Source organism: Puma concolor, chromosome E1 (assembly GCF_028749965.1).
Source record: "Puma concolor isolate L17-30 chromosome E1, mPumCon1.1.hap2, whole genome shotgun sequence".
Lineage (NCBI taxonomy): Eukaryota > Metazoa > Chordata > Mammalia > Carnivora > Felidae > Puma > Puma concolor.
The window spans coordinates 21,465,198-21,489,987 of NC_141680.1; the positions used below are offsets into that span (position 1 = coordinate 21,465,198).

Consider the following 24,790-nt stretch of genomic DNA (forward strand, 5'->3'; position numbering starts at 1 on the left):
TGGTCTGAGTAAGCCTTGGTAGGTGATGTGAAGGAAGAAAGGTGCTAAGCATGGGGAAGGATTCTGGGCTGAGGGAGCAGCCTGAGCAAAGGTCCTGAGGCAGGCAGGCAAGCTGAAGCTTATTAGAGAAAACCAAATGAAAGCCAGGGAAGCTGGGTTCTGGCAAGCAAGGGAGAAGTCTAGTGGGAGAGGAGGTTGGAGAAAAAGACCGGGGCCAAGTCATGCAGAGTTTGATTTTACTCCGAAGATGGTATGAAGCCACTGAAGGATTCTAACAGGGGAACTGACATCTTGTTTAGTTTTGTGGGTTTTGGGGTGTTTTGCCGTTGTTGTTGAATTTTATCCTCCAGTAAAGTGTACAAATCTGAACACACCCCGAAGTTTTACATGTATATACCCAGATTAAGATACAGAACATTTCCATCACTGCTGCTGTGTCAAGAATGGATTGAAGAGTGTGCAAATGGGAAGGCTGGTCAGAGATATCTTGTCTGAGTGTACTAGAGAGATGACTGTGGCCCACGTGAGTGTGGGTGGTTAGTAGAGAGGGGGAGAAGTGAAGGGATTTGAAATGAATCTGAGATAGAATTTGCTAACGGGATGGGGAAGGGGTGAGGAAAAAGTGAGGCTTCCTCGGTTTGGGGCTTGAGCCGTGTGGTGAACTGTGGTGCTGGCTGCAGAGACGAAGACTGGAGGAAGGAGGACAGGTGTTTGGGAAGAGGCGACAGTTGAGAATTCCATTCCGGACACGTTTTCAGCACCAGTGAACACTGCAGATAGAGATGCCGAATGGATAGGACTGAACCAAAGATATAAGTTTGGGCATCGTCGGTATAAAAGGTGATGTACACGAATCAGAAGGAATGAATGTGATCACCTAGGAAACGGGGTCAAAAGGAAAAGACAAGATTTTTCAAAACCGAGGTTAAAGAAATTCTAGTATTTAGAATCAGATGGTAGAGGACGGACACACCGAGGAGGAGAGATCTGAGAGGTCAGGAGAGGGTGGTGGTATGGAGGCCAAGGGAAGAGAAAGTGATCTGGTCCACTGTGCACAGTCCTGGGGACAGTGTGAAAGGGGACACGGAGGAGCACCTGGGTGGCTCAGTCGGTTAAGTGTCCAACTCTTGGTTTTGGCTCAGGTCATGATCTTGAGGTTTGTGAGACCGAGCCCTGCATCAGGCTCTGTGCTGACAACGTGGAGGCTGCTTGGGATTCTCTCTCTCCCTTGCTCTCTGCCCCTTCCCCGCTTTCTCTCTCTCTCTCTCTCTCTCTGTCTCTCTCTCTCTCTCTCAAAATAAACTTAAAAAAAAAAAAAAGAATACACTTACAAAAAGAGACATGGACATCCAGGGCATTTGGCGACACGGAGATCATAGTGACCTTGAGAAGTCAACTCTCTGGAGCAAGGCAGGGCATCAGGCAGATCTGAGCAGGCAGAAGAACGAATGGAGGTAGCCAGAAGAGACAGCTTTTTGGATGGCATTGAGACATAAGGAGAATTTTAGTGCTGAGAGGGAACAGAGACATGGGCGGGTAGACAGAGGCACTTGGTATGCAGACAGCGGTATTTAAGATGAGCTCAATCGTTTGCTGATGGGAATTCTGCAGGATGGGCTGAGATAGTAAGTCAGAAGAACATAGAAAAAGGCAAAGGGTCCAGGACCTTGAGAAGGAGGGGGTAGGATTCAGAGCAGAAGCAGAAGAGGAAAGAATGAGTAAAAACACTGGTAAGTGTAGAGATTTCATGATCAAAGGGTGAAGAAGGCACTGCATTTTTTCTTTCAGAAGGAAGCCAGTGAGAGTGGAAGAGGGCTGTGAGGGGGTTGATGAAATGAAGCTGTTGTCTAAGGGAGCAGGAGAGTGAGACCTGGGTCCCTGGGGACAGATGGCTCACCAGCAATGAGTGCCTGTGTTTGGCCTGTTATCATGAACCAATGGCAAAGCCCATCTTGCTGTGTGACCTTCTCCAGCCGCTGGTATCTGCTCTGAACCAGGAAGGAGAGAGGCCGGGGAGCAACTCCATGATGGACAATCCAGGCCAGCTAGGAGGGACAGGGGATGAGAGGGGTGAGGACATAGAAGACACAGAAGATATCAGGTCCGTAAACTGAGTTTCAAAGAAGGAATTTCTCTCTCCAGCATGCTTCAGCCTTAGCCCACCCACGAGTGCACATGCCTAGGAAGCAGCGGTGACACCCAGTGACCACTCCTTGAAGTGCACCTGCTCCGTGCAGGTCCTAAAGCAGCCTTGTATGAAATGATGTGGGGGGTGATCTGCTCCACGTGGGAGCCACTCAAGCCCCACCCCATTCTCTCCGTCATTGTCCCTTGGGGGATTCTGTACCACCAGCCCTGGGCTCTCTATGGGGACAGAGGAGCTGCTGTTCAGGTGGGTAAGTAGAGGTGGACTGTCCGGGCACTGAAGGCAATCTGGAGGCTGTTCGCTCGGACTGGGGCTTCTCTGCTAGGGTCCTGCTGTCCTGGAGATTCAGGGCAAGCATCGTAGGACAAGTCTGGGAATTCCCAAAACCATGCGGGGTTTGGACAATGCTGGCTAGTGACACAACCCTCTTCCAGCCCATGGTTGTCCTGGGGTGGGGGTTGGGGATTGTCAATCCAGCTGATTCAAGAGCTGAGTGAAGACCCCCCTCTCTCTACTACTCTCCAAGAGTTGACTGTCCTCAGGGATCTGAGAGGGCCCAGATGCCTCCCTGACCCAAGCAGTGGGACCTGGCTTCGTCTAGAAGAAAAGCTGGGCTCCTCCCTATCTTCTGTCATCTATCATAGGTAGTGGGGTGACTGCTAGGCCCAGCAGATTCAGGAAGAGCTCTTTGCCTCCCCCTCAACTGCCTAAAAAGAATTGAGAGGAGGACCTGCCAGGAAGAGAGCTATTACCGTAGATAACTACACTATGATATGGGGGGATGGGAGCCAGGGAGGAACCCGGCAAGGCCTGTTCGATGGAAGTCCTCAAGGTTCCACTGTTTCTGAGGGGCCCAGACATTGTTTGCCAGACATTTATTCTTTTTCATCTTCCTGTGAATTTCCTTCCTTCCATTTATTTATTTATTTAACATTTATTTATATTTGAGAGAGAGAGACAGACACATGCGCGCGCGCGCGCGCACACACACACACACACACACACACACACACACACACACAGAGAATCCGAAGCAGGCTCCAGGTTCTGAGCTGTCAGCACAGAGCCTCATGCAGGGCTCGAACTCACGAACCATGAGATTGTGACTTGAGCCAAAGTCAGACATTTAAGTGACTGAGCCACGCAGGCGCCCATTCCTTCCCTTTAAAGTCCCAGACCCCTACCCCCTTCTCCTCCATTCAGAAATACTTATATACCTCATTTTGCTTAGCCGTCTTTGGTATTTCCATGTCTGCGTGGATTCCCCATAAGTACGAAATGAAATTTGCTTTTACACGTTAGTCTGTCTGATGTCAGTTTGAGTCTCAGTCCAGCCAGGAGGACCTTGAAGGGCAGAGTCAATTCTTCCTCCCTAACAGAGAGCACACGAAATTGGGATAGACTGGCTTTATCTGTTGTAGCCATGGCCAGGGCCATGACAACCTGCCCTGTTCTGATGCCCAGGTCACTGGAGGAACTAGCAGTTTCCTGGTGTGGGTGGTTTGGACTTTGATGCCAGGGAGACTTGAGTCTACTCCCTGCCCTATCACGTGCAAGTTGCAAGAGCTCGGGTAAATCACCTCATCCCTCTGAGTCTGTTTCCTCTCTTGCAAACATGAACATACTGACTTTTCAGGGGTGATGAGAAGGTCAACGGAGATAGGCATGTAAGATGCCTAATCAGTGTCTGGTACATAGTAGGTGCTCAACAAATATTCACTTCTTGCCTTGGCAGAGCACAAGCTTGCACTCACTGGTCAGAATGAAGACTCTTTCCTCCTTATCGCCCTCAGCACCATTTATGACCTGCTGGCTTCTCTTCTCTAACCACCGGGTTCAGTCTTCAATTTGGAAACTCTTGCTATGGCTTGGCATTCAGACTGAGTGAGGAGAGGCCATAGGTAGGGTGCTTGAATTTTGAGGAGCTGTCCAGCAACCATCCTTCTTACCTTTTTTGAGAAAACCCCCTTGCGTGTAGACGTATTGGAAGGAAGGGTACTGCTTGTGCCTCACCTCCCGTGTTGGAGACAGAGAGGAGTCCTACTCAGAACTCTGAATCTAGAAGGAAGGGTAAAGTTGAAGAGAGGGTCACAATCATTTCAGGGCAATTGCACCCAGCCCCTGGAGCCCCTGTGGTACCTGTCCATTTCCTAATCTGGGTCTTCAGTTTCCTGCTGATTCTGTGGGCACCCCGTGTCATTTCAACAAGTCCCCTTCCCACATGGTATAATCAGTTTCTAAAGCTTGCAAGTAAGAACACTGAGTGCTCATCTCAGGTCAGTCCAGGGAGACTTGAGGGGCATGGGCTTGGTAGAATGATGGGAGACAGCTGGCTAGTAAATGCACTGGCACAGCCATAGTACTATTCTGTCCTCCCTGCAGCTGGCTAGTGGATAGTTAATGGGGCATTTACACCACGTGTTTGTTTGTTTGAGCCTTATAGGGGAGGAAAAATAATTTTCCCTCTACCCTTGTAGGTTCTTAGCTGAGACCCTCATGCAATGAAAAGATTAACAGGAGAAAAACAAACAGAAGCTTAATAACATGTATACCTCCTGACCACATGGGAGACTCCCAGGAAAATGGAATAACTCCCTGAACCGGCCCAAGCCACCACCTGAAATACCACCTCCAGCTAAAGACAAAAGAAAGGTGTTGGAGGAGGTGGGGCCAGGCCAGTTATGGGAAGTTGGGGGTGGGGGTGGGGGGGGATAGGGGGAAGCACAGGAAACAAGGGTATGTTATGCAAATTTAAGCTGGTGCCTTCCCCACTGGTAAGAGTTTCTATCGATTTAGGATTATCTTCTCTTTCTGGGACAGGGAGAACAGCTTTACAAATGGATATTTCCCAGCTCTCTGCTCCTCCTCATTTGATGGACAGGCAGCATCTTCTGGAATAGTGCCAGGTGCATCCTGGAGACAAAATGATAAAGGTCAGAGTAAACAGATTTGGCCACATTAAGTGCCTGGTCACCAGGACTGCTTTTAACTCTGACAGAGTGAATATTGTTGTCATATATGACCCCTTCATTGATCTCAACTACATGGTCTACATGTTCCAGTATGATTCCACACATGGCAAATTCATGGCATAGTCAAGGCTGAGAACAGGAAACTTGTCAACAGAAAGCCCATCTCTATCTCCCAGGAGTGAGACCCCGCCAACCTCAAATGGGATGATGCTAGTGCTGAGTATGTTGTGGAGTTCACTGGGGTCTTCACCAGGGAGAAGCCCAGGGCTCACTTGAAGGGTGGGGCCAAGAGGGTCATCATCTCTGCCCCTTCTGCTGATTTCCTCATATTTGTGACAGGTGTGAACCATGGGGAGTGTGACAACTCCCTCGAGATTGTCAGCAATTCCTCCACCACCAACTGCATGGCCCCCTGGGCCAAGGTCATCCAATGACAACTTTGGCACCATAGAGGGACTTGTGACCACAGTCCATGCATCACTGCCTCCCAGAAGACCGTGGATGCCCCTCTGGAAGCTGTGGTGTGATGGCTGAGGGGCTCCCCAGAATATCATTCCCACTTCTACTGGTGCCACCAAGGCTGAAGCTCACTGGCATGGCCTTCCACGTCCTCACCCTCAATGAGTCAGTTGTAGATCTGACCTGCTACCTGGAGAAAGCTGCCAAATACGATATCAAGAAGGTGATGAAGCAGGCATCAGAGGGCCCCCTCAAGGGCATTCTGGGTTATAGTGAGGACCAGGTCACCTCCTATGACTTTAACAGCGACACCCACTCTTCCACCTTTGATGCTGGGGCTGGCACTGCCCTCAATGACCACTATGCCAAGCTCATTTCCTGGTATGACAATGAATTTGGCTACAGCAACTGAGTAGTGGACATCATGGTCCTACATGGCTCCAAGGAGTAGGAGTCCCCTGGACCACCAGCCCCAAGTGAGAGCAGGAGGAAGACAGAGGCCCTCAGCTGCTGGGGAGTCCTTTCCCCAACTCATCCTCCAACACACTGAGAATTTTCCTGACCTCTATGCAGTTTCCATCCCAGACCCCCTGAAGAAGGAGAAAGGCTTGGGGAGCCCCACCTCCACAGGTGCCATCAATAAAGTATATTGTCCCCAGCCAAACCAAGGCAAGCAAACAAAACCAAGACAAATGGAGATTTCCCTTCTACATGTAAATTTCTTTTGTAAAAGGGTAATTTCTAACGGTTTTCAGAGCTTCTCCTATCTGCTATTTCTTGAAAATAATCAGCCTAGGGGCGCCTGGGTGGCTCAGTGGGTTGAGCGTCCGACTTCCGCTCAGGTCATGATCTCACAGTCTGTGAGTTCGAGCCCCGCATCGGGCTCTGTGCTGACAGCTCAGAGCCTGGAGCCTGCTTCAGATTCTGTGTCTCCCTCTTTCTCTGCCCCTCCCCTACTCATGCTCTCTGTCTCAAAAATAAATAAAAACATTAAAAAAAAAAAAAAAGAAAAGAATCAGCCTAAATCAATCCTTATGCCACAGAAACATATTTTGGGGTGACAAATTCTGCTTCTCTTCAGTCTTTTCCGTTTGTGTTATAAACTCCCCAAGGCTGAAGTTTTCTTTCATATCTCTCCTACAAGAATCATAAAATCCTAGACCTGTGTAGGGGCCTAGAGCAGGCTGCCCCAAGACGGGCCACTTTGGCATGATTATTCTGAGTTAAAAGCAATCAAAACCCAGCAGATTCAGGAAAAGTTCTTTATCTCTCCCTCAACCGTCTAGATTTACAGCGGAAAGGAGAGCCTGTACCGGAAGAGAGCTATCAACAGAGATTTCTTTTTACCTAAGAAACTGATCTGCACAAGAGGGTGACCTCTGTTTTCCAAGCATCTCCTCTCCCTTTCCAGCTGATGGGCTTCCTCCTCTTCTAAGCCCGGACCCCTACCCTTCTCACGTAAGACATATACACGAGAATGACACATATTCCAGTGCACAGTATAGTGATTCAACAATTCTATACATTACTCAGTGCCCTTCACAGTAAGTGTGCTCTTAATCCCCTTCACCTGTTTCACCCATTCTCCACCACACCCCCACCTCCGCGTAAAGGCTGGTCTTAGGCAACCAACCTGAGCGATGGAAAGCTGAGTGAGGTACAAGGGCCCACAGTGACCACCAGGCTGCATACAAACATGCCCATTAGGGGATCCACCCTGGGGCACCTGCATGGCTCAGTCCACTGAGTGTCCAACTCTTGATTTCAGCTCAGGTCATGATCACAGGGTCATGGGCTGTGCTGAGCATGCAGCCTGCTTGAATTTCTCTCTCTCTCTCTCTCTCTCCCTCTGTCCCTCTCCCCCACTCGTGCTTCCTCTCTGCCTCTAAAATTAAAAAAAAAAAAAAAAAAGGAAGAAAAAGGAGACCCATCTCAAAATATCCATAATCTCTAGCTGACCAATGGATTACTTACAACTGGGCACAGGTACCAAAAAAGGAAAATTCCACGCTTTCCCACACCTCTTCACCTTCCCCCTTAAACCACAGCCCCCCACCACTGCCTCCCGGCAGCTAGTCTCTCCTTCGCTGTCCTGCCCACTGCTCCTTTGCAATGTATCCAATAAACTTCTATCTCCTTCGTTCTGCCCTGAGTGAATTCTTTCACTGCCTTGGCCGCGGGGCCTCAACCTGATCCGGTGGCCCCACACTCCCCTCTGGTAACCATCAGTTTGTTCTCTAGTTTTAAGAGTCTCTTTTATGGTTTGTCTCCTTTTTTCTTTTTTTTTTTTTTTGTGGTTTCTTCTTTTTTTATTATTTTTTAAATTTTTTAAGGTTTTTATTTATTTTTGAGAGAAGAAAGAGAGTGCCAGCAGGTGAGGGGCAGAGAGAGAGAGAGAGAGAGAGAGAGAATCTGAAGCAGGCTTCAGGCTCTGAGCTGTCAGCATAGAGCTGGATGCAGGGCTCGAATCCATAAACTATGAGATCATGACCTGAGCCGAAGTTGGACACCTAACTGACTGAGCCACCCAGGCGCCCCTCTTCCTTCCTTTCCTTTCCTTTCCTTTCCTCTCCTCTCCTCTCCTCTCCTCTCCTCTCCTCTCCTCTCCTCTCCTCTCCTCTCCTCTCCTCTCCTCTCCTCTCCTCTCCTCTCCTCTCCTCTCCTCTCCCCTCCCCTCCCCTCCCCTCCCCTCCCCTCCCCTCCCCTCCCCTCCCCTCCCCTCCCCTCCCCTCCCCTCCCCCCCTCCCCTCCCCTCCTCCCCTCCCCTCCCCTCCCCTCCCCTCCCCTCCCCTCCCCTCCCCCCCTCCCCTCCCCTCCCCCCCTCCCCTCCCCTCCCCTCCCCTCCCCTCCCCCCCTCCCCTCCCCTCCCCTCCCCTCTCCTCTCCTTTCCTTTTTTTAGAGAGAGAGAGAGCATGAGCAGGAGAGGGGCAGAAGAAGAGAGGGAGAGAATCTTACACAGGCTCCACACTCAGCACATGATGCAGGGCTCAGTTCCATGACCCTGGGATCATGACCTGAGCTGAAATCAAGAGTCAGATGCTCAACAAACTGAGCCACCCCAGTGCCCCACTTTTGTTGTCTCTTAAATTCCACCTATGAGTGAAATCATATTTGTCTTTGTCTGACTTATTTCACTTAGCCTTATACCCTCCATGTTGCTGCCATTGGCAAGATTTCATTCTTTTTTATGGCCGTGTAGTATTCCATTGTGTATATCTATGTATATATCTATGTGTGTGTGTGTGTGTGTATATGGTCTCTATATATACACATACGACCTCTTCTTTATCATGTGGTTTAGCTTCTTACCTCAAGGCCACCAAATGTTTAAACCACTGAGACAAAAATAGCACTCCATCCTTCTCAGAGTATTTCCAAGAAATTGGAAGCACTCATTGTCCCCAGTTACCCATTCCCACTCTTTGCTGTAAGCCCATCTTCCTTAAACAGATAGAGCTGAAGGGGTTTGGGACAGTTTCCCCACACCCCAGAATGGGCCACTTTGGCATGTGGATTATTTTGAGCTGAAGGCAAGTGAGACCCTACAGCTCAAGAGAAACTTTTGTTTTTCCCTTAACTCCATAGAAGAATCTACACTGGAGGGTCTTTCCAGAATAAGGGTTATTAGCAGAGATAAATTTTATCTGAGCGGCCATCTGTATAGGCAGGCAAACAGCCAATCACCAAATATCTGTTCTTCTTCTCGTATTCCTTCCCTCTGAAGTCCCAGACCCCTACCCCCTTCTCCTTAGCTCAGAATGACACATATACCCCATTTTGCCTGACCGTCTTGGGAATTTCCACGTCTGTGTGGATTCCCTGTATGTCCGCTATTAAATTTGATTTTCTCCTGTTAATCTGTCTCATGTTAATTTGATTCTTAGTGCAGCTAGAAGAGCCCTTGAAGGAGTCAGGAATTCCTGCTCCCTGACATGGCTTCTCCATGAAAGCCCATTAGAGGGTAGCAAAATCACCCCTCAGCCTTCCTGTCCCTGAGTGTCAGCTGGTCACTGGGTCAGGCTCTCCATAAAACAGGTGAGCTGTGAATGCACGCACATGCATTGTATGCAGTGGGGAAAGTCCTGGGCCAGGAGAGCAGGCCTGGGGATAGCAGCCGCCCCTCTCCTACTCACCATTTCTACCCATGCCATATGGGCTGTGTTTTGAGAGATCTTCTGAATTTCCCAGAGAAGCTGGAAATCTGTAGGTATAAGTGAAATTGTTAATTTTTTAAAATGTGGGCAACTAGATTTTTTTTTAATTGTAAGCCAAAACAAAAACAAAAACAAAAACCAAAAAAACCCAAAACCCAAAACCCCCCACAAAAACCCACAACCACCTCTGTGGATTTCAAGTAACCTAGGAGTGAGCAGTTTGCAGAGACTGTATTAAGCTGCCTGGGACCTAGTCTGCCCCCTTTGGGACTTGTCACCAGTACTGACCTTAGATTAGTTGATGGGGTCTCTGCCTTAACTCCCAGGCTGTAGTGGGCCTCACTCTGATTCTGCCTCTTCCTTACAGGGCTAGGAGTTTGAGGGCCAAAGGAGATGACCATCTAGAACTCGTGCCTTCTTCTAGACCATGCTCCTGGCTCACTGGACTCTGAAAACAAGTCTGCTCCCAAAGCCCAGCCTGTCTCCAGAGCCTGTGTTCACCTCCATCCTTCCAAGGCAACCAGTACCTCCTGGTGTGGGCATCCTTAGGCTTGAGGGATGGCAGAGAGGTGGCTGTTTGCAGAGCAGGGTTGGTGAACCAATAGTGTGAGTTCCCTTTGGTCGCTGGAGTAGAGCACAAACAGAAGGGGCAGGACAGCCAGCCAGAGTCCTGCGTTTCTCCGCTTGTCCCTGGCACAGCAACTGTTAGGGGTGGGCCTGCTTGTGTGTCCAGTGTGGATGAGACTGTCATGAGAGCTCACGCTGCTTTGCATCTACCCTGGGTCAGGCACTCTTAAATGCGCTGCATGCATCATGTCATTTGACCCTTTTGTCAGCTCTGAGCACGCCTACAAGTAGTGGGCCCACTTTGCAGATGAGGAAACCAAGGCACAGGGAAGTGAAAGAAGTTGCCCACAGCTAGAGAGTGGCAGAGCCAGGATTTAAACCACGGTGTGCAGCGGGGCGCACTGGCTCCCTGACCAGCCCACAGCGGAATCTGCTAGGGCTCCACGGCCCCCCGGACGTCCGGCCCCGTAGGGGTTGGGTGGTTGGGTGGCCGTAAGGACCCTGCGGCCTCCCTCTGAGCCTGGGGCCCTAGGGGGGAGGGGGGAGGGGTGCGAGGAGCGCCTGCTGGGTGGCTGAGGGATGGCCTCCCCGCGGCCCCAACCCCCCGCCCACCCCCGGCCCGGCGGGGACGGCGGCGCCTGGCAGCGGGGGATTTGGACGCGGCGGCCGGCCCCCGCCCCCCTCCCCCCCACCTGGGGGTTTGGCTCCCGGGGACTTTATCTCGATTCCTCGGCCAGCCCAGCTCCTTCCCGGCATGCCCCGCTCCTGCGAGCCGCCCGCGAGTCCCGCGCCCGGACTTTGCCATCGGCGGGGCCCGGCGGCCGGAGCGCCCCCGGGATGCGTCCTGCGGCCGCGGCCTGAGGTGGGTGGGCCTCGCCGCGCCCCGGAGCGGCGGCAGGGAGGGCGTCCGGCGCGCCGGGGTCCCGGGGCCCGGAGATGGGGGCCGATGGCGGGAAGGGGGGGGGACCGTGACCGGCGGCACCTTTGTTGGGGCCGCGGAGCCCGCGCGCTGCACCCCGGGCGCCCACAAGTTGGGCAAAGTGGGACTGCGCGCCTGGGAGCCCTGCGAGCCTCGCGCCGGGCCGGGCCGGGGGTCCCTTCTTCCGACCTGGGTGTTGGGACGGGTGTTCCCGGCAGGGGGAAGGAAGGAGGCGGAGGCTCGGGGCTGTTTTATCCTGGTGGATTTAGAGCCCCTTGGCGGTGAAGAGGGTGGGGGGGGGACACACACACACACACACACACCAAGAAACCGAGACCTACCCACACGCTTACACAAAGACAGAGAAAGAGACAAAAACTTATCCTGAAACACACAGAGAAAAATACACGGAGAAAAAGAGAAACACACTCTGACACAACGCTCCGAGAAAGGCCGCAAAAACTCAGAACGCTCATAGGGACTCAGAGAAACACACTCAGGACGTCCACAGGAAGCCAGGAAACAAAGCGGGTGGTCTTGGGAGGCCACGGGGCGGGGAGACAGGAAACGCTGGGGAGGGGGGTAGATGCGTGGAGAGGAAAATGGAGAAACACAGAGACACAGAAATGAGAGAAAAGAAAAAGGGCTAAAGGAGGTAGCCCTTCAGGAGGGACAGTGTAGAGAAACACACATCTAGAGAAATTGAGGCAGACGCTGAGAATTACCCTCCCCACCCCCTTCCCCACCCCCCACCCCCCCACCCCCACCTCCTATGGGAGATACAGAAATAAAAGAGACAGACCCCAGCCTTCTCAGCCTCTTGAGCAAGTGAGTTCCAGGTGGTAGGACAGCTCTGTGAAACCTTTGAGAAAGGCCTCCTTGGCAGTTTGAGCCAGCCAAGTCCCTATGTTGTCCACCTGGCAAACTCCTACTCATCCTTCAAAACCCAGCTCAAACAACATCTGCCCTGGGAAGAAGGCTTTCGCAGAAAATATCATACAAGTAGAGTTACCTCTTGTCCGTGTTCTCTGCATGTGACACAGCACAGGAGCTGAGCTGGGGAAGTGGTTGACCGGCAAACAGAAAACATGTGTCCATTTGTACACCTGTTTCTCAGCTCCTCAAGGTTTGGGGTTCATGTCTCAATTAACTCCAATCTTCAGAATCCAGCCTAGTGCTTGGTGCCTAGTAGATACTTATTGAATGCCAACTGGGAATGTTCAAACCGTCTGAGGCATGTAGTATAGAATAAGTTCTGCATCATCCTGGGATCATAGGAACGCCTAGACCAAGGCCCCTCTTGTGCAGATGGAGAAATTAAAGCCCAGACAGGGGAAGAGACTTGCTCAAAGGCACACTAGTAGGAGCCTGCAATGAATACATAGTTCTCTGAGATGCCCTCGTTCCTCCGCCTGAGTCTCAGATAGGTGTGGAAGAACCCCCTGAATGAGAACAGACAATAGGCAATGAACATGTTACCATCAGTTGTAAGTTTCCAACACGGAAAGTGACAGTCAAATGCCTTTCCACAATGTTTAGAATCTTCTTCCCTTCTTAGAAAGGTGAGGGGAGGTGGATGCCCAGCCCAGTTTAAGTGAATGGGTTTCTGCTTTCAGACTACAGAACCTTGGACAAATTACTTAACCTTCCTGAACCTGTTTTCTCAACTGTAAAATGGGAATGCTAATACCTACCTCAGGATTGTTAGAAGAGTTAACACACAAAGTGCCAGGCACAGAGTAGACTCTCAGTAAATGCAATCCTGCCCTTCTTAGGAGGGTATTCTCTCCTGCACTTGGTGTAGATGTGAAAACAACGGTGTTAGTTATGATGTTTCCTTTTGTGCATATTTGAAAAGCCAACCTGGTCCAGCAGGTGGCAAACTCTTAATTAGACAAAAGGCAGATTTGGGACATGACATAAAATGCATCTCGTTTCTGTTCAGGCCCTCAGGTCTCTGCAGGTGACTTGGGGAGAACCTGGCTCTCCGCACCCCCCCCCCCCCCAGGTAGGATCCCGCTGCCCCACTCTCTTTTGCTGCTTCTTTACCAAGGCCTGCTCTGCCCTTGTGTCCTTCAAGATTTAGCTCCTGCTGGGGACGTGACTGGGACCGAGGGAGCCACCCAGAAGCATGGAGACTGTGGTGATTGTCGCCATAGGTGTGCTGGCCACCATCTTCCTGGCCTCATTTGCAGCCTTGGTGGTGGTTTGCAGGCAGCGTTACTGCCGGCCTCGAGACCTGTTGCAGCGCTATGATTCCAAGTAAGTGGGCCCAGGGAGGGGAAGGGAGGAGAGGTGGGTCCTGCCAGGGGCTCCAACAGCAGAAAAAAAAGAGAGGAGCCCAAGGAGTTTGGTGGTGGACAACTCTAGCTCAGCTTTTTGTCTCTAAAATGGTACCCGAAGGCTCCCTTTCCAAGAAAGACCTCGGAGCTTAGCAATGTCCTGAGCCTTCTCTGACTCTGTCACTGAGTTAAGGAGAAATTGACCGAACGGGCTCACCTACCACAAAGGTGCGGCCATCTATCCAGAAAGTGGCCACTTCCCTTAGCATTTGAATACATCCAGCTTCTTTCCAGCCAAACTCGTAGGAACGGAGATCCCAGGCCTGCATTCCAGCCACACATGGAAGCAGCAGATACTGGGTTGTGTGAAATCCCAGCAGAGGACTGTCTCCCTCTTTGCACGGATTTCTTCTTGATGTGTTTTATGTGCAATCTATTTTGTGAGCATGATCTAGTTTTCCGTTTAGGGGTGTTTTAACGGATCGACCCTTGAGGGACCGTGGCAGGCCACCCTTAGTTTCTCTTATCCCTCTGTCTGAATCCTATCAGCATCTCTGTTAAGAGGTAGATAATTTGTAAATGCCCGTTTATATGACCCAGGAAAGTTCTGCTATTCAACGGAATTCTCTGGCATCCCCTGTTGTAAAGTCAGTGTTGTGATCCCTCCCACTTCTCCAGTAGAACGAGGAGCGGGTAGGACCAAAGTCCTTCCCGACAGTAATTCTGCAGACCAGGTAGGTTTGGGTAATAGGAACTTCGGCTTCTCTGGAAAAGGTAGGCTTGAAGGAAAAATGGGTTTAAGAAGGCTGTTATTTTGTGCTGAAGGAGCAGCCCTGTCTGATACATCTCTGCCTCCTATGGCTGTGGCCCTGCCCTTTCTCTTAGTGGCTCATTTCATTCTGCTTCAGCTGTCCTTAGTGCCCTGCCTGCCTCTGTGACCCATGTCTAGCCACGTGCCCCACCCGCACCTGCGGTCCCACTAAGGTTAAATGTGGCTCCAGGACAAGGGGTCACTGCTTTAACTTGCTAACTTTTTACATCCTGTTGGGGGATATGTGGGCGTCGGTGAGGAGAGGGTCAGCGACGGTCACCCATCGCGAAACCACTCACCTGGGCATTTCCTTCCAGGCCCATTGTGGACCTCATCGGTGCCATGGAGACCCAGTCGGAGCCGTCTGAGTTGGAACTGGACGATGTGGTCATCACCAACCCCCACATCGAGGCCATTCTGGAGAACGAAGACTGGATCGAAGATGCCTCGTAAGGCCTTGGGGACCGCGGACCGCGTACTTCCTTCAGTCCCCTGGAGATGGCACATGGGCCTCTGGGTGCCCTTTTCTAGGTTCCTTTGCCACAGCACTTGACCAGGCATCCGGGAGCACTGAGTCACTTACAGCTCTTTCCCGGCCCTCAGCATCGGGGGGTAGAGAATCAGATTGTTATGACAGTGTTTGTCCTTCCTCCCCCCATTCTGTAGATCTAAACACTGAGGCCCATAGACGTGTGGCAGAGGTTGTTACAGAGTCACCTTGATGTGCTTGGGTTATCCTTAGGGGGCCTGTGAATTTGACACCCAGGCTCCAGGGATGCAGCCTTTGTCTCCAGGATCCCTCAGGGATCTCTCCATCCGGCAGGAGCCTCTACATGTTGAGAAGTGTGTGCCATTCTGTGCCATTGTCATTCACCAGCAGACGTGTGGGGGGACATTGCATGTAGGACACTGGGCCAGTTAGTGCAGCTGTTAGGAATTCTACGAAATACGCTATCTCCGAAACGTTAGTGGGTCTCTGCACAGCGCCGTGGGCACACACAGGAGGCGATGTCTAGAGTTGCCTGGGGTGGGGAGGTGGAGGTGGCTTTCGTGAAGGCTGTCCCGGAGTGAGTGCCTTTTGACCTGGGCCTTGAAAGATGAGGTGCTCAAGAGGCTGATAATAAGGGGAAAGTCACACGGGGTGGTAGGAACAGTGTCAGAAGCTCAGAACTCTCAGAAAGCATGCCTTTGAGAGGTGAGTGCTGCCTGGGAGAGCGGGCTGGATACGGGAGGGGAAGGGAAAGGAAAGAAGGTTCCTCCTCATTTAGCTGGTGGACCTGTTCAGTTTAACCCTGAGGCAGTCCTGCTCTCGGTGGTGTCCCGGTGGGTCAGAGCTACATGAGGAGCCGAGCTGGTGGCCGGAGCCAGGTGGGCCTGCAAAGAGGAGCCCTGACAGATTCTTCTTGTCTCCCCAGGGGTCTCATGTCCCACTGCATTGCCATCTTGAAGGTAATACTTTTGGATTTCCCATGAGATAAGGGGGTGGAGGGGCTCACCAAATCACCCCTGTGCCCACACTCTTTTTTTTTTTTTTTTTCTTTTTAACATTTATTTGGTTTTTTTGAGAGACAGAGAGAGGGCGGGGCAGGGGCAGACAGGGAGAGGGAGACGCAGAATCAGAAGCAGGCTCCAGGCCCCGAGCTGTCAGCACAGAGCCTGATGTGGGGCTCGAACTCACAAACCGTGAGATCATGACCTGAGCCGAAGTCAGATGCTCAACCGATTGAGCCACCCAGGGGCCTCTGTGCCCAGACTCTTGAAGGGCATCTTAGGAAGGGCCCTGAACCCGTGCAAGAAGGTTTTTAAATATGCCCGACGCTTGGGATTTCTGCCGTTTCCACTCCCTCCTGGGTGGTCTGTTATACGCGAGCATTCTCAAGACCCTTTAAAGGTTTTATTTCACCTGGTCCTGCTAATACAGTGGCCTGTGAGAAAGGCCACATACGTGGTCACTGGCCACATTTTCACCAATTGGGGAAGGCAGTGTGCCCGAGTGTGTGTAGCTGCTAAGGGGGAGTGGGCTCCCCAGCTTCTCTCTGGGCACTTTCCTTCATTAACAGAGAGCTCAGCCCTTTGCTCAGTGAGTTGAGTTCTGTATCTGGACTTCCCCAGTTACTAGAAAGTCCTTCATTGGCCCTCTCTGGCTAGGACGGTAGTCAGCCACATGGGACGGTCGGTGGTGTTGAAAAATCCAAACCATGAGTATTGTACTTGAAGGCAGATTTTTTTCTTCTAATTCCTGCAGCCTCCATGATTGGGTGGAAAATTGCATCCAGTTTGTGTTTTGGCTAGTTTTTATAGTTTGGGGTAATTTTTATATTGTTAGCATTTTTTTTTTAATGATTGTCTTGTCTCCTACAGTTTTTAAAAAAAATTTTTTTTAACATTTATTTATTATTGAGAGACAGAGAGAGACAGACATGAGCATGGGAGGGGCTAAGAGACGGGGAGACACAGAATCCTAAGCAGACTCCAGGTTCTGAGCTGTCAGCACAGAGCCTGACGTGGGGCTCGAACTCACAAACCGAGAGATCGTGACCTGAGCCGAGACCAAGAGTCAGACTCTTAACCGGCTGCGCCACTCAGGTGCCCCAGCATTTGGTTTTTTAATCCTTGTGTGATAAGAATAATATTGAAATATTTGGTCAGTTGCAGATATTGGCAGTTTCTTCATCGCGTAACCTGGGAAACTACAACCTTTATCTTTTTGTCCAGTAATTATTCAAGATTTCAGAAACAGCCCATGTTTTCTCCGGTGTCATTCAGTACACATAGGATGATGTCTTTCGTCCCACGTCTCCTGTAGCTGTCTCTATTGGGGGACAAAGGAGTGTCTACTAGGAAATTGTCCTAGGGTCCAGGATTATTTAATTCCAAGACGCTCTTTGGGTGTAGATATGGTTACAGACAGGTCTAATGACTAGAGCAATTATACCATATTCATTTCCCATCTCCCAGCTAGCATGTGTCCTGGTACCAGGTTTTGTCCCCGTCCCTGCCTATGACACCTGAGTTGGGGAATAAGTCAGCAGCAGGAAGGAGTCTTACTGGATTGGAATCAATGGTCCAGCCTGAGATTCCCAGATCCAAGGAGAGGGGAGAGGCCCTGGGGTCTGAAGGCCCTTTTGGTTGGCCACCTGCCCTTGAGTCCCTGTGGTGGGGACTTGCAGGAGGGGCCTAGGCTCTCTCCTGGGTGAGCTCTTGGCCTTCTTTCTACCCTCTTTTCCAACCCCAAGTAGGCGGCAGGTAATGGCACTTACTTGCCAGGGACAGAAAGAAGCACATCCAGGTTCTAACATCAGGGAGGTGTGGAAGTGGGGAACCAAGCTTTTGGGGGTGGCCAGCACTGTTGATGGATGAGAAAGGCCTCAGGCGGTAGTCATGCCTTTTTCCTGCTTTTTCTGAAGACTCATTCACCATGGCCGTGTTGACAAACGTGGTGTCACCCCAGATAATTGTTGAACTAAGTGCTGCTTTTGGAGGATATGCTTCAAGGGGACAGTTGTCCTTTGTCCAGCTGTGTTCCTGAGGGTGCCCCACTGGGGAGATCTAGCCTTCTGGAAGACTAAACCATGAGGTGAAAGAATAGAAAGAGAAAGTAGGTTTTTCCCCCTAAACGACAAGGCGAAATTAGAGCACATGATTTTTCTTAGACAGATTAATTCAGCTTAGACTTCTCTAAGCCGAAACCGTGACCCTGATCTCAGCTTCCCACCCCTCCCTCCTCGCTGGACGGCACCCTTGGCTTTTGCCGCTTCCATCCCATTTCTCTCGTCTGTGTGCTTTTCACTCAGTTTGCCCACTAGGTTAGGGGTCCCTGGTGTGGGATGGAACCCAAGGCAGGGGCCATATTTGTTTGTGGGGGCAGCAGAAACTCTTGGGGGAGCTGGAGTGCCCCCCCCAGTCACCCCTCCCCTCCCTGCTGTGTTAGATTTGTCACACTCTGACAGAAAAACTTGTTGCCATGACAATGGGCTCCGGGGCCAAGATGAAGACCTCAGCCAGTGTCAGTGACATCATCGTGGTGGCCAAGCGGATCAGCCCCAGGTGAGCTGGTGGGCCTTGAGGTCCCCACCCTCTGCGGGGAGTGGGGGGACGGGGAGGAGGGAGGGACCGGAAGCTGAGGTGGCAGGCGGGCCAGGCTCCTCGAGGAAACTACATAGGTCACTTCAGTTACAGGCATCCCAGACATTTACAGAGCATCCAGGAAGGTTTAGATTCTCAGAGACCAAGCCAGGGTTTAGATACTTGTCTCACACAGTGCCCCCCGCCTCCCACGGGCCTCCTCCTCTGGTTGGCTTTTTGGGGAATTCTAGCATGTGACTAGGGCCGACTCTTCTAGTCCATTCTGCAGATCCCACTGTGTCTGCTGCCTCTCCCTCAGCCCCACACCAGCTGGGGCTGCCTGCCTTCCCTTCTTCCCAGGCTCTGGGCCAGGAAGCACATTTCCCGCCGGTGTCCACACCCTCGTGCAGTGACCATGCCCCACCCTGCCCTATCTGTACTGGAGACCAGTTTCAGGGACCTGCTCCTTGCCACTTCCCTGTCAACCACTGGCCCGGCCAGGGCCCAGCCAGCAGCCTCCAGGACTGGGTGTGGGGACGGGGGGAAGAGAAGCCATACCTCATTCAGATCTCCCAAATGCCAGGCTGCCTGCAAAACCCCACGTGGGAGGCAACCGGCAGGACTGTAGTCAACAACTACACCCCCTCGTTTGGGCTTGACTTTGTCAAGTATAAAGCCCTTTTCTTAGGGAGAAGGGTGGTACTGGGTTTGTGCTGCCATCTGGTGGCTGGTATGTGGATGTGCCTGAGTCGGGAGTTGGCCAGGTCCAGGATGTTTTCTCAATCAGCCAAGCAGCCTTACTGCCGGGACAGTGCCTCCACGTCCCCGGTTGGAATGGTGGCACTCCCTGTGAATTCCAGGGACTCTCGGTTTCCTGGTTGCCATGGCCTCGGCTAGATCACGAGGAACCAGCCCTCTGAAGGAATAAGAGAGTTGGAGCACTTGAACTCTGTCCAGGGCGTTCAGTGAGTTGAGAAAGTAGGAAGGAGAAAATCCCAGGGAGGGACTCAGCTCAGAAGAGTTCTTGGCTTTTCTGAACTGGAGCTGTCCCGGGTGGGTGTAGCTGTGGGACTTGTACCAGCCTGGCCAGAAGGCCCTGCAGCCGAGGCCCTGGGCAAGCACCAGGCATTCCTCTGGCCACCCCTTGTTAGTAGAGACTCTGCACTGCTCCTGTCTGCTGGACCTTCATCTTGCTTCCAGTCACTGCAAGAGCCACCCCTGGGGTCTGAGCAGTTCCTGTGATACCTGGTTGTCACGAGGAGGCATTGCCGGGAGCGGTGGGAGGAGGAAAGAGATGGAGATTTCTGGGGAGGAAGGAAGTCCCTGGGGCTGGGGATTAGCCCTGTTTCGAGAGGGGGTGTGTGTGGCATTGCTCAGAGAGTGGACCTAACCTGGTGCACACTGGCCTGTCCTACTGAGCCCCTTGGGCTGCTTCCAGAATGTTCCCTGCCATAATTCAGTCAGTGCCCTTGCTTTATCTTTTTGCCTTTAACACTTCTTTCTTCATCTGGCCTTTTTTTGTCCCTGTTGATTTTCTTGCTCCATTTATTCCACATAAGTGTGTTGATAGCGTATTAGTTTCAAGGCGAGTGGCCTCAGCTCCAGGGCCCTACGGAGAAAGGGGCTGGCGAAGACGGCCGCTGATGTTCTTTGCGTTTCCTCACCAGCCCCTCAGCCCCGAGACAAGAACATTGGAGGGCATCTACCTATTTTCAAGTGCTTTTCAAAATCAAACAATGTATCATTATTTTTTCTTCCTGACTACCACGCAGTCCAGGAGCGAGGATTTGGATGAAAATCTTGAACCGTGCAAATCAGAATGAATAGCAGCTCCTTTCTGAACTTGATTTAAAAAAAAAAAAATTAACGATGAATTGTACCGTATGTAAAGGAAATCCACTGGAGCAGTTTGGACCCAAATTAAACTTGTAGGCTTTGTGTGTGTGTGTGTGTGTGTGTGTGTGTGTGTGTTCTATATAACTATATTTAACCTTTTTTAAAACACACGATAGTAGTAAATACTTAACGGAAGTCAAAATGCAGAAATAGATTGGAAAGTGAGGGAACCCCAACTTACACCGCACCCCAATCCCTGGCAGTAACACGATTGAATGCTGGGTATTCCTCCACACTGCTCAGCGGCTGCACTTCATAGCTTTTGTTTATTTACTTTCATGCCAGCGGATCCATCAAACTTTAGATGTCGTTTGGCAGTTTGCCCTCTTAATTTAGTAGCGTATCTTGAACATCATTCCAGAAGGGCGAGCTTAACACTTTTTAAAAACTATCGGGACTGAAACAAAACCCAAAAACAAAATACTCCCCAAATCGAGTATTCCTGTTCAAGTCTGTCTGAGAAGGCAAAAGCAGTTGGAGAAAAGAATCACTAAAGATTGGGGCTCTTCAGTATCAGAAGAGAAGATCGGGACAAAGAAAGGTAGAAATGGAGGAAGAACAGAAAAGGACACCAGGGAAGTGAACTACTGAAATCCTTTTGCCTCCCCACAGAGTGGACGATGTGGTGAAATCCATGTACCCTCCGTTGGACCCCAAACTCCTGGATGCGCGGTGAGGAGGGGGGGAGGGTCATTCGGTTTCTCACGCGAGAAGCTCACTGTTTTTATCACATCTGTGAGGTCCTCTGTCTGGGTTGTGGAGAAGGCTGCTGTATTGGGTTCCCAGGGCTGTAGGCCCCATTCATTTGAGTGTGAATGGTGATAGAGGCCCGAGCTCTTCCTGAAGCCTGGGATTAGGGGGAGCCAGTCTTAGACTTTGAATTTTTAGGATTAAACGTCTGGCCACGGTAAATCCTACCTGCACCTTCACTCCCTCCCCTTTCCCCCATCTGCCTCCGCACCCCCCAAAAAGCAGACACGCCCTAGCTGTGAGTGCTGCCCAGGGGGTGGGTGGGTGGGGCAGGTGGTAAGCAGGGCAAAGGATGGAAGGGACAGCTGGGCTCAAGCTGTGCTCACGTTCCGCAGGACGTACCCAAGACCCCCGCTTGTGATCCTCCCGTAGTACACTGAGTATACATTGGCTTTTGACGTTATACTCCTCTACCAGATGCAAACTCATTAGAACAAGCAGATTCTTTTGTCTCTTGGATTTACATGAGCATTTCATAGATCTGCTGTGTGATGATTGCCAGACTGCAGTGATTACAGTGGCTCCCAGGGCTTCAGTTGTTTTTCTGCCCTGCTCCCATGCTCCACCCCGCTGTGTCTACGGGCTCAGAATCTGATACAGTCCCACCTGCATCATATACACTCACTCCATCAAAGATATTCTACAGTGAATCTTTCAATACTGGGAAAGAAAACACTCCTCCTCAGTTTGGTTTTCAATTAAATTTTGTTTTTAGAGTGGTCTAAACCAGCTCGGGGCCTTATTGATTCAAAATCAATAAGGGATGCCCCAGGCAGGGGTACGTCTTTCGTGTTTTTAAGTGGGCAACAGTTGGGGATGCGCTCATCCAATGGACTAGATCTGAATAGTCCTACAGAACACTCTTCTGGGAGATGTTAATAGGTGTGCTGCAGAAAACAGTCTCCACAGTCTTAAATGAGTTAGTGAGCCACAGCACATTGTATTCTGTCCTTACAGCTTTATCACGCATGTTACAGGCTCAGAGAAGGCTTCCGTTAATGTTGTTTAACCCAGCCATGCCCAAATTTATTGGAGTGTGGAGCCATCTTTAAATCACCAACCTCCCGGGGAAGGGCCTCCAGTTTGGAGAACACCAGACCAGAGTCTGTCCATGTGGGCTTTGGTGCACAATCCCTCATTCCCTAGGGACACTGATCCTGCTGCCTTTTCTAGGACTACTGCCCTGCTCCTGTCTGTCAGTCATCTGGTGCTGGTGACCAGGAATGCCTGCCACCTGACCGGGGGCCTGGACTGGATCGACCAGTCACTGTCTGCTGCGGAGGAACACCTGGAAGTCCTTCGAGAAGCAGCCTTGGCTTCTGAGACAGATAAAGGCCTCCCAGGCCCTGAAGGGTTCCTGCAGGAGCAGTCGGCCATTTAGTGCCTGCTGGCCAGCCTGCCGCCGTCCCTGGGTGGCTCAGTGGACCTTCCGCTTCTCCCCGTAGCGTGAGTTCTCGAGGGTTCAGCTGTACGTGCCAAGCTGATGCCTCTGCTGCAGTAGCAAATGCTGACTGGCGAGTGGCAGTCTAACACCGCGGTTCCAGGAGACGGCTTGCACCGTCTGCACAGCAGAGCCTTAGAGACTGGTAGACCGGCAGCTTTATTTAGCCCACCTAGTGTTTTCAAGAAAATTGAACCACCATCTAGAAATCACAGGGTTTCGCCCTGAAATCAGAGTTTCTGGCTTCTCTTAAACAATCCGAAGATAAGGCAACTCTGAAATGCATCTGCAGAAGACAATCATCTTGAACTCAGTGGGAGTTGTGTCTTTTGACAGGGCTTGTACTCGCTCTCTCTCCCTCGCCTGGTCTGTTTCATTTGTATTATCTGCCCTGTCCCTGGGGCATCTGAGTCCCTCTTCCCCTTCCCAGGTTTGCCTTTGAAAGTGAACAACGAGTTGATTTTTCCTTGTCATTGGGCCTGCAATTTTACCTACCTACCACTAGGAGGACAGTACACTTACACTTAGACTTCTGTCAAGCGAGTGGTTATTGACTCATTTGAACCTATGGGGTGCAGTGCGATGTATTTGAGAAGTCAGGGTGGGAGAAGGGAGCCTGAGAGTCCTGAGGACACATTGTGCATATCACCCAAAAAGAGGTATTTCAAGACCCTTCAGAGTTTAGGCGGAAGTGAAGATCCCACCATAAAGTAGTTTCCACATGAGCAATGATATCCGTGAAGGTTGTATTCCCCCTTTCTTTTGGTTTCTGTTTGTTTTTGCAAATATTGAAAGACGAGGGGCATTTTTATGACATGAGACCTTTGTGGGACCCAGAATCCCAATCATATAGTCCAGACATACATCCGAGTTGCTTAATTGCCATCATAAGCATATAGGAGAGCCGGAAGTACTTTGCTTCTCCCAGGATCTCAGAGCCAATGTTTCTCTTGGGAGACAGGGCTCTGGCTTGGGAGCTGCCTTGGTTCATATGCTGTGCTGTTTGGCATGTTTGGATCTCCGAGTCTGGTCCCATTTCATTTTCTGTGTGCTAACTCGTCAGCAGATGCCTCTGTCTGGTTCTAGAGAACCAGGAGCCCATATTTCCAAGATCAAGATTGGAGCCTTGTTTGTCACTGAAATGTCCCATTGGGCACAGTCCATTTTCTCCTGGAAAGCAGGATGCTTCTGTGTACGGGTTCCCACCTGGGAAATGGAGTCAGGAGAGGAAAGCTTGGGTCAGCTTGCTGTGGACTGATGATGGATTCCTGACTGCAGGGCCACCTTATTGGATTGTCCATTCCCATCAGCTCTGAACACATGCTAAGTAGCTAACTTGTCCTGCTGGTAGGGTGTGAATGGGGAACTTCCTCAAGGCCACTTTGAATTTTCCATGTCATGGCCTCCACAAACAGACATCCACAGTCCTCCTATTGTTTATTTTCCCTTCCTTTCAAAAACCTACATTCACAATGAGATTGGAAACCACTTTCTGCTAAGGGGTTGCAATGGCTGCCACAGGTATAAATGTCCCTGCCTTTGAACCTGGGTCAGAGCCCTAAGCCAAAGAGGGACAGCCCCAAATTGGCATCTCAAATACCACCCAGCAGGCGTGGGGGCGGGGGGTGGAGGTGAAGTTTCCCAGCATCCCTGAAGCAACGCCCGCTGTCGCCAACCTTCTGTGAGCCCTGGCCAGTCCTGGCGCCTCCCTGAATCCCTGGGTCGCTGCAAGGAGAGGTTGCTGAACGCCTGGGAAGTGTCTGTTGGACTGCAAGATCTCTGATCTGGCCACTGCGTGGTTTCTCTTTTGTCTCCAATGAAGGACAAATAAGTCTCTGGATAAGGTGGGTGTTGATTGAGGTGAAAGCACCATCTGGGGGAGGAGGCCTCCCTGCTCCTCTTGGCCCTTTGCGAGTTGGCCGAAGTTACCTTCTCTGAGAGGGCCAGGTTGGTGAGCACGGGGCACCCAGCCTGGTGTGGTTTCCCAGGGGATGGACGCGTCCCAGGTCCCCGGTTCGCTAGTGGCTTTGTGCATGGTGGTAGCTCTCCCGTGACACACACCACCCCTTGCCCTGCCTGGAGTAAGAGCGTCAGACGCAGATTGTGAAGACGGAATGACTCAGGGTTGGCATGGAGTGTGAGATGAGTAAGATCTTCAAACTCAAAACAGGTTCAAATTTGGACTCTGTCATTTACTGTGTAAACTTGGACAAGTTCCTTAACCTCTCTGGTCCTTAGCTTTCTCATCTATAAAATCAAGGCTCCTTACTACCTCGTGGGTTGGCGTGTCAATCGAACAAAGTGTGTGTGTGTGTGTGTGTGTGTGTG

At 51.1% G+C, this 24,790-nt stretch overlaps 2 protein-coding genes, 1 long non-coding RNA gene and 1 pseudogene across 3 annotated transcripts in view; 3 read left to right on the forward strand and 1 right to left on the reverse strand.

Annotated features, from left to right (window-relative positions):
• Nucleotides 1–1,313: 1,313 nt before the first annotated feature.
• LOC147574192 (uncharacterized) lies at nucleotides 1,314–11,750 on the reverse strand. Its single transcript, XR_015243994.1, has 4 exons — nucleotides 11,281–11,750; nucleotides 9,711–9,778; nucleotides 4,096–4,204; nucleotides 1,314–2,045 (listed from the first exon to the last, which is right to left on the reverse strand). It is a non-coding gene; the product is annotated as an uncharacterized LOC147574192 (long non-coding RNA).
• LOC112853263 (glyceraldehyde-3-phosphate dehydrogenase pseudogene) lies at nucleotides 5,038–6,109 on the forward strand (annotated as a pseudogene).
• Nucleotides 11,001–23,187, forward strand: TMEM98 (transmembrane protein 98). The gene is made up of 7 exons (XM_025917783.2): nucleotides 11,001–11,160; nucleotides 13,298–13,479; nucleotides 14,628–14,759; nucleotides 15,726–15,759; nucleotides 18,242–18,357; nucleotides 20,884–20,943; nucleotides 22,195–23,187. The coding sequence occupies exons 2-7, from the start codon at nucleotides 13,349–13,351 to the stop codon at nucleotides 22,400–22,402; spliced, it is 681 nt and encodes a 226-aa protein (XP_025773568.1). The 5' UTR covers nucleotides 11,001–11,160; nucleotides 13,298–13,348; the 3' UTR covers nucleotides 22,403–23,187.
• Nucleotides 23,188–23,336: 149 nt separating this feature from the next.
• The window catches only part of SPACA3 (sperm acrosome associated 3), a 37,539-nt gene continuing 36,085 nt past the window's right edge, over nucleotides 23,337–24,790 (forward strand). Inside the window, exon 1 of the mRNA XM_086686610.1 lies at nucleotides 23,337–24,306. The gene's annotated coding sequence lies outside the window, so the exon portion shown is untranslated. The remainder of the gene's footprint in view (nucleotides 24,307–24,790) is intronic.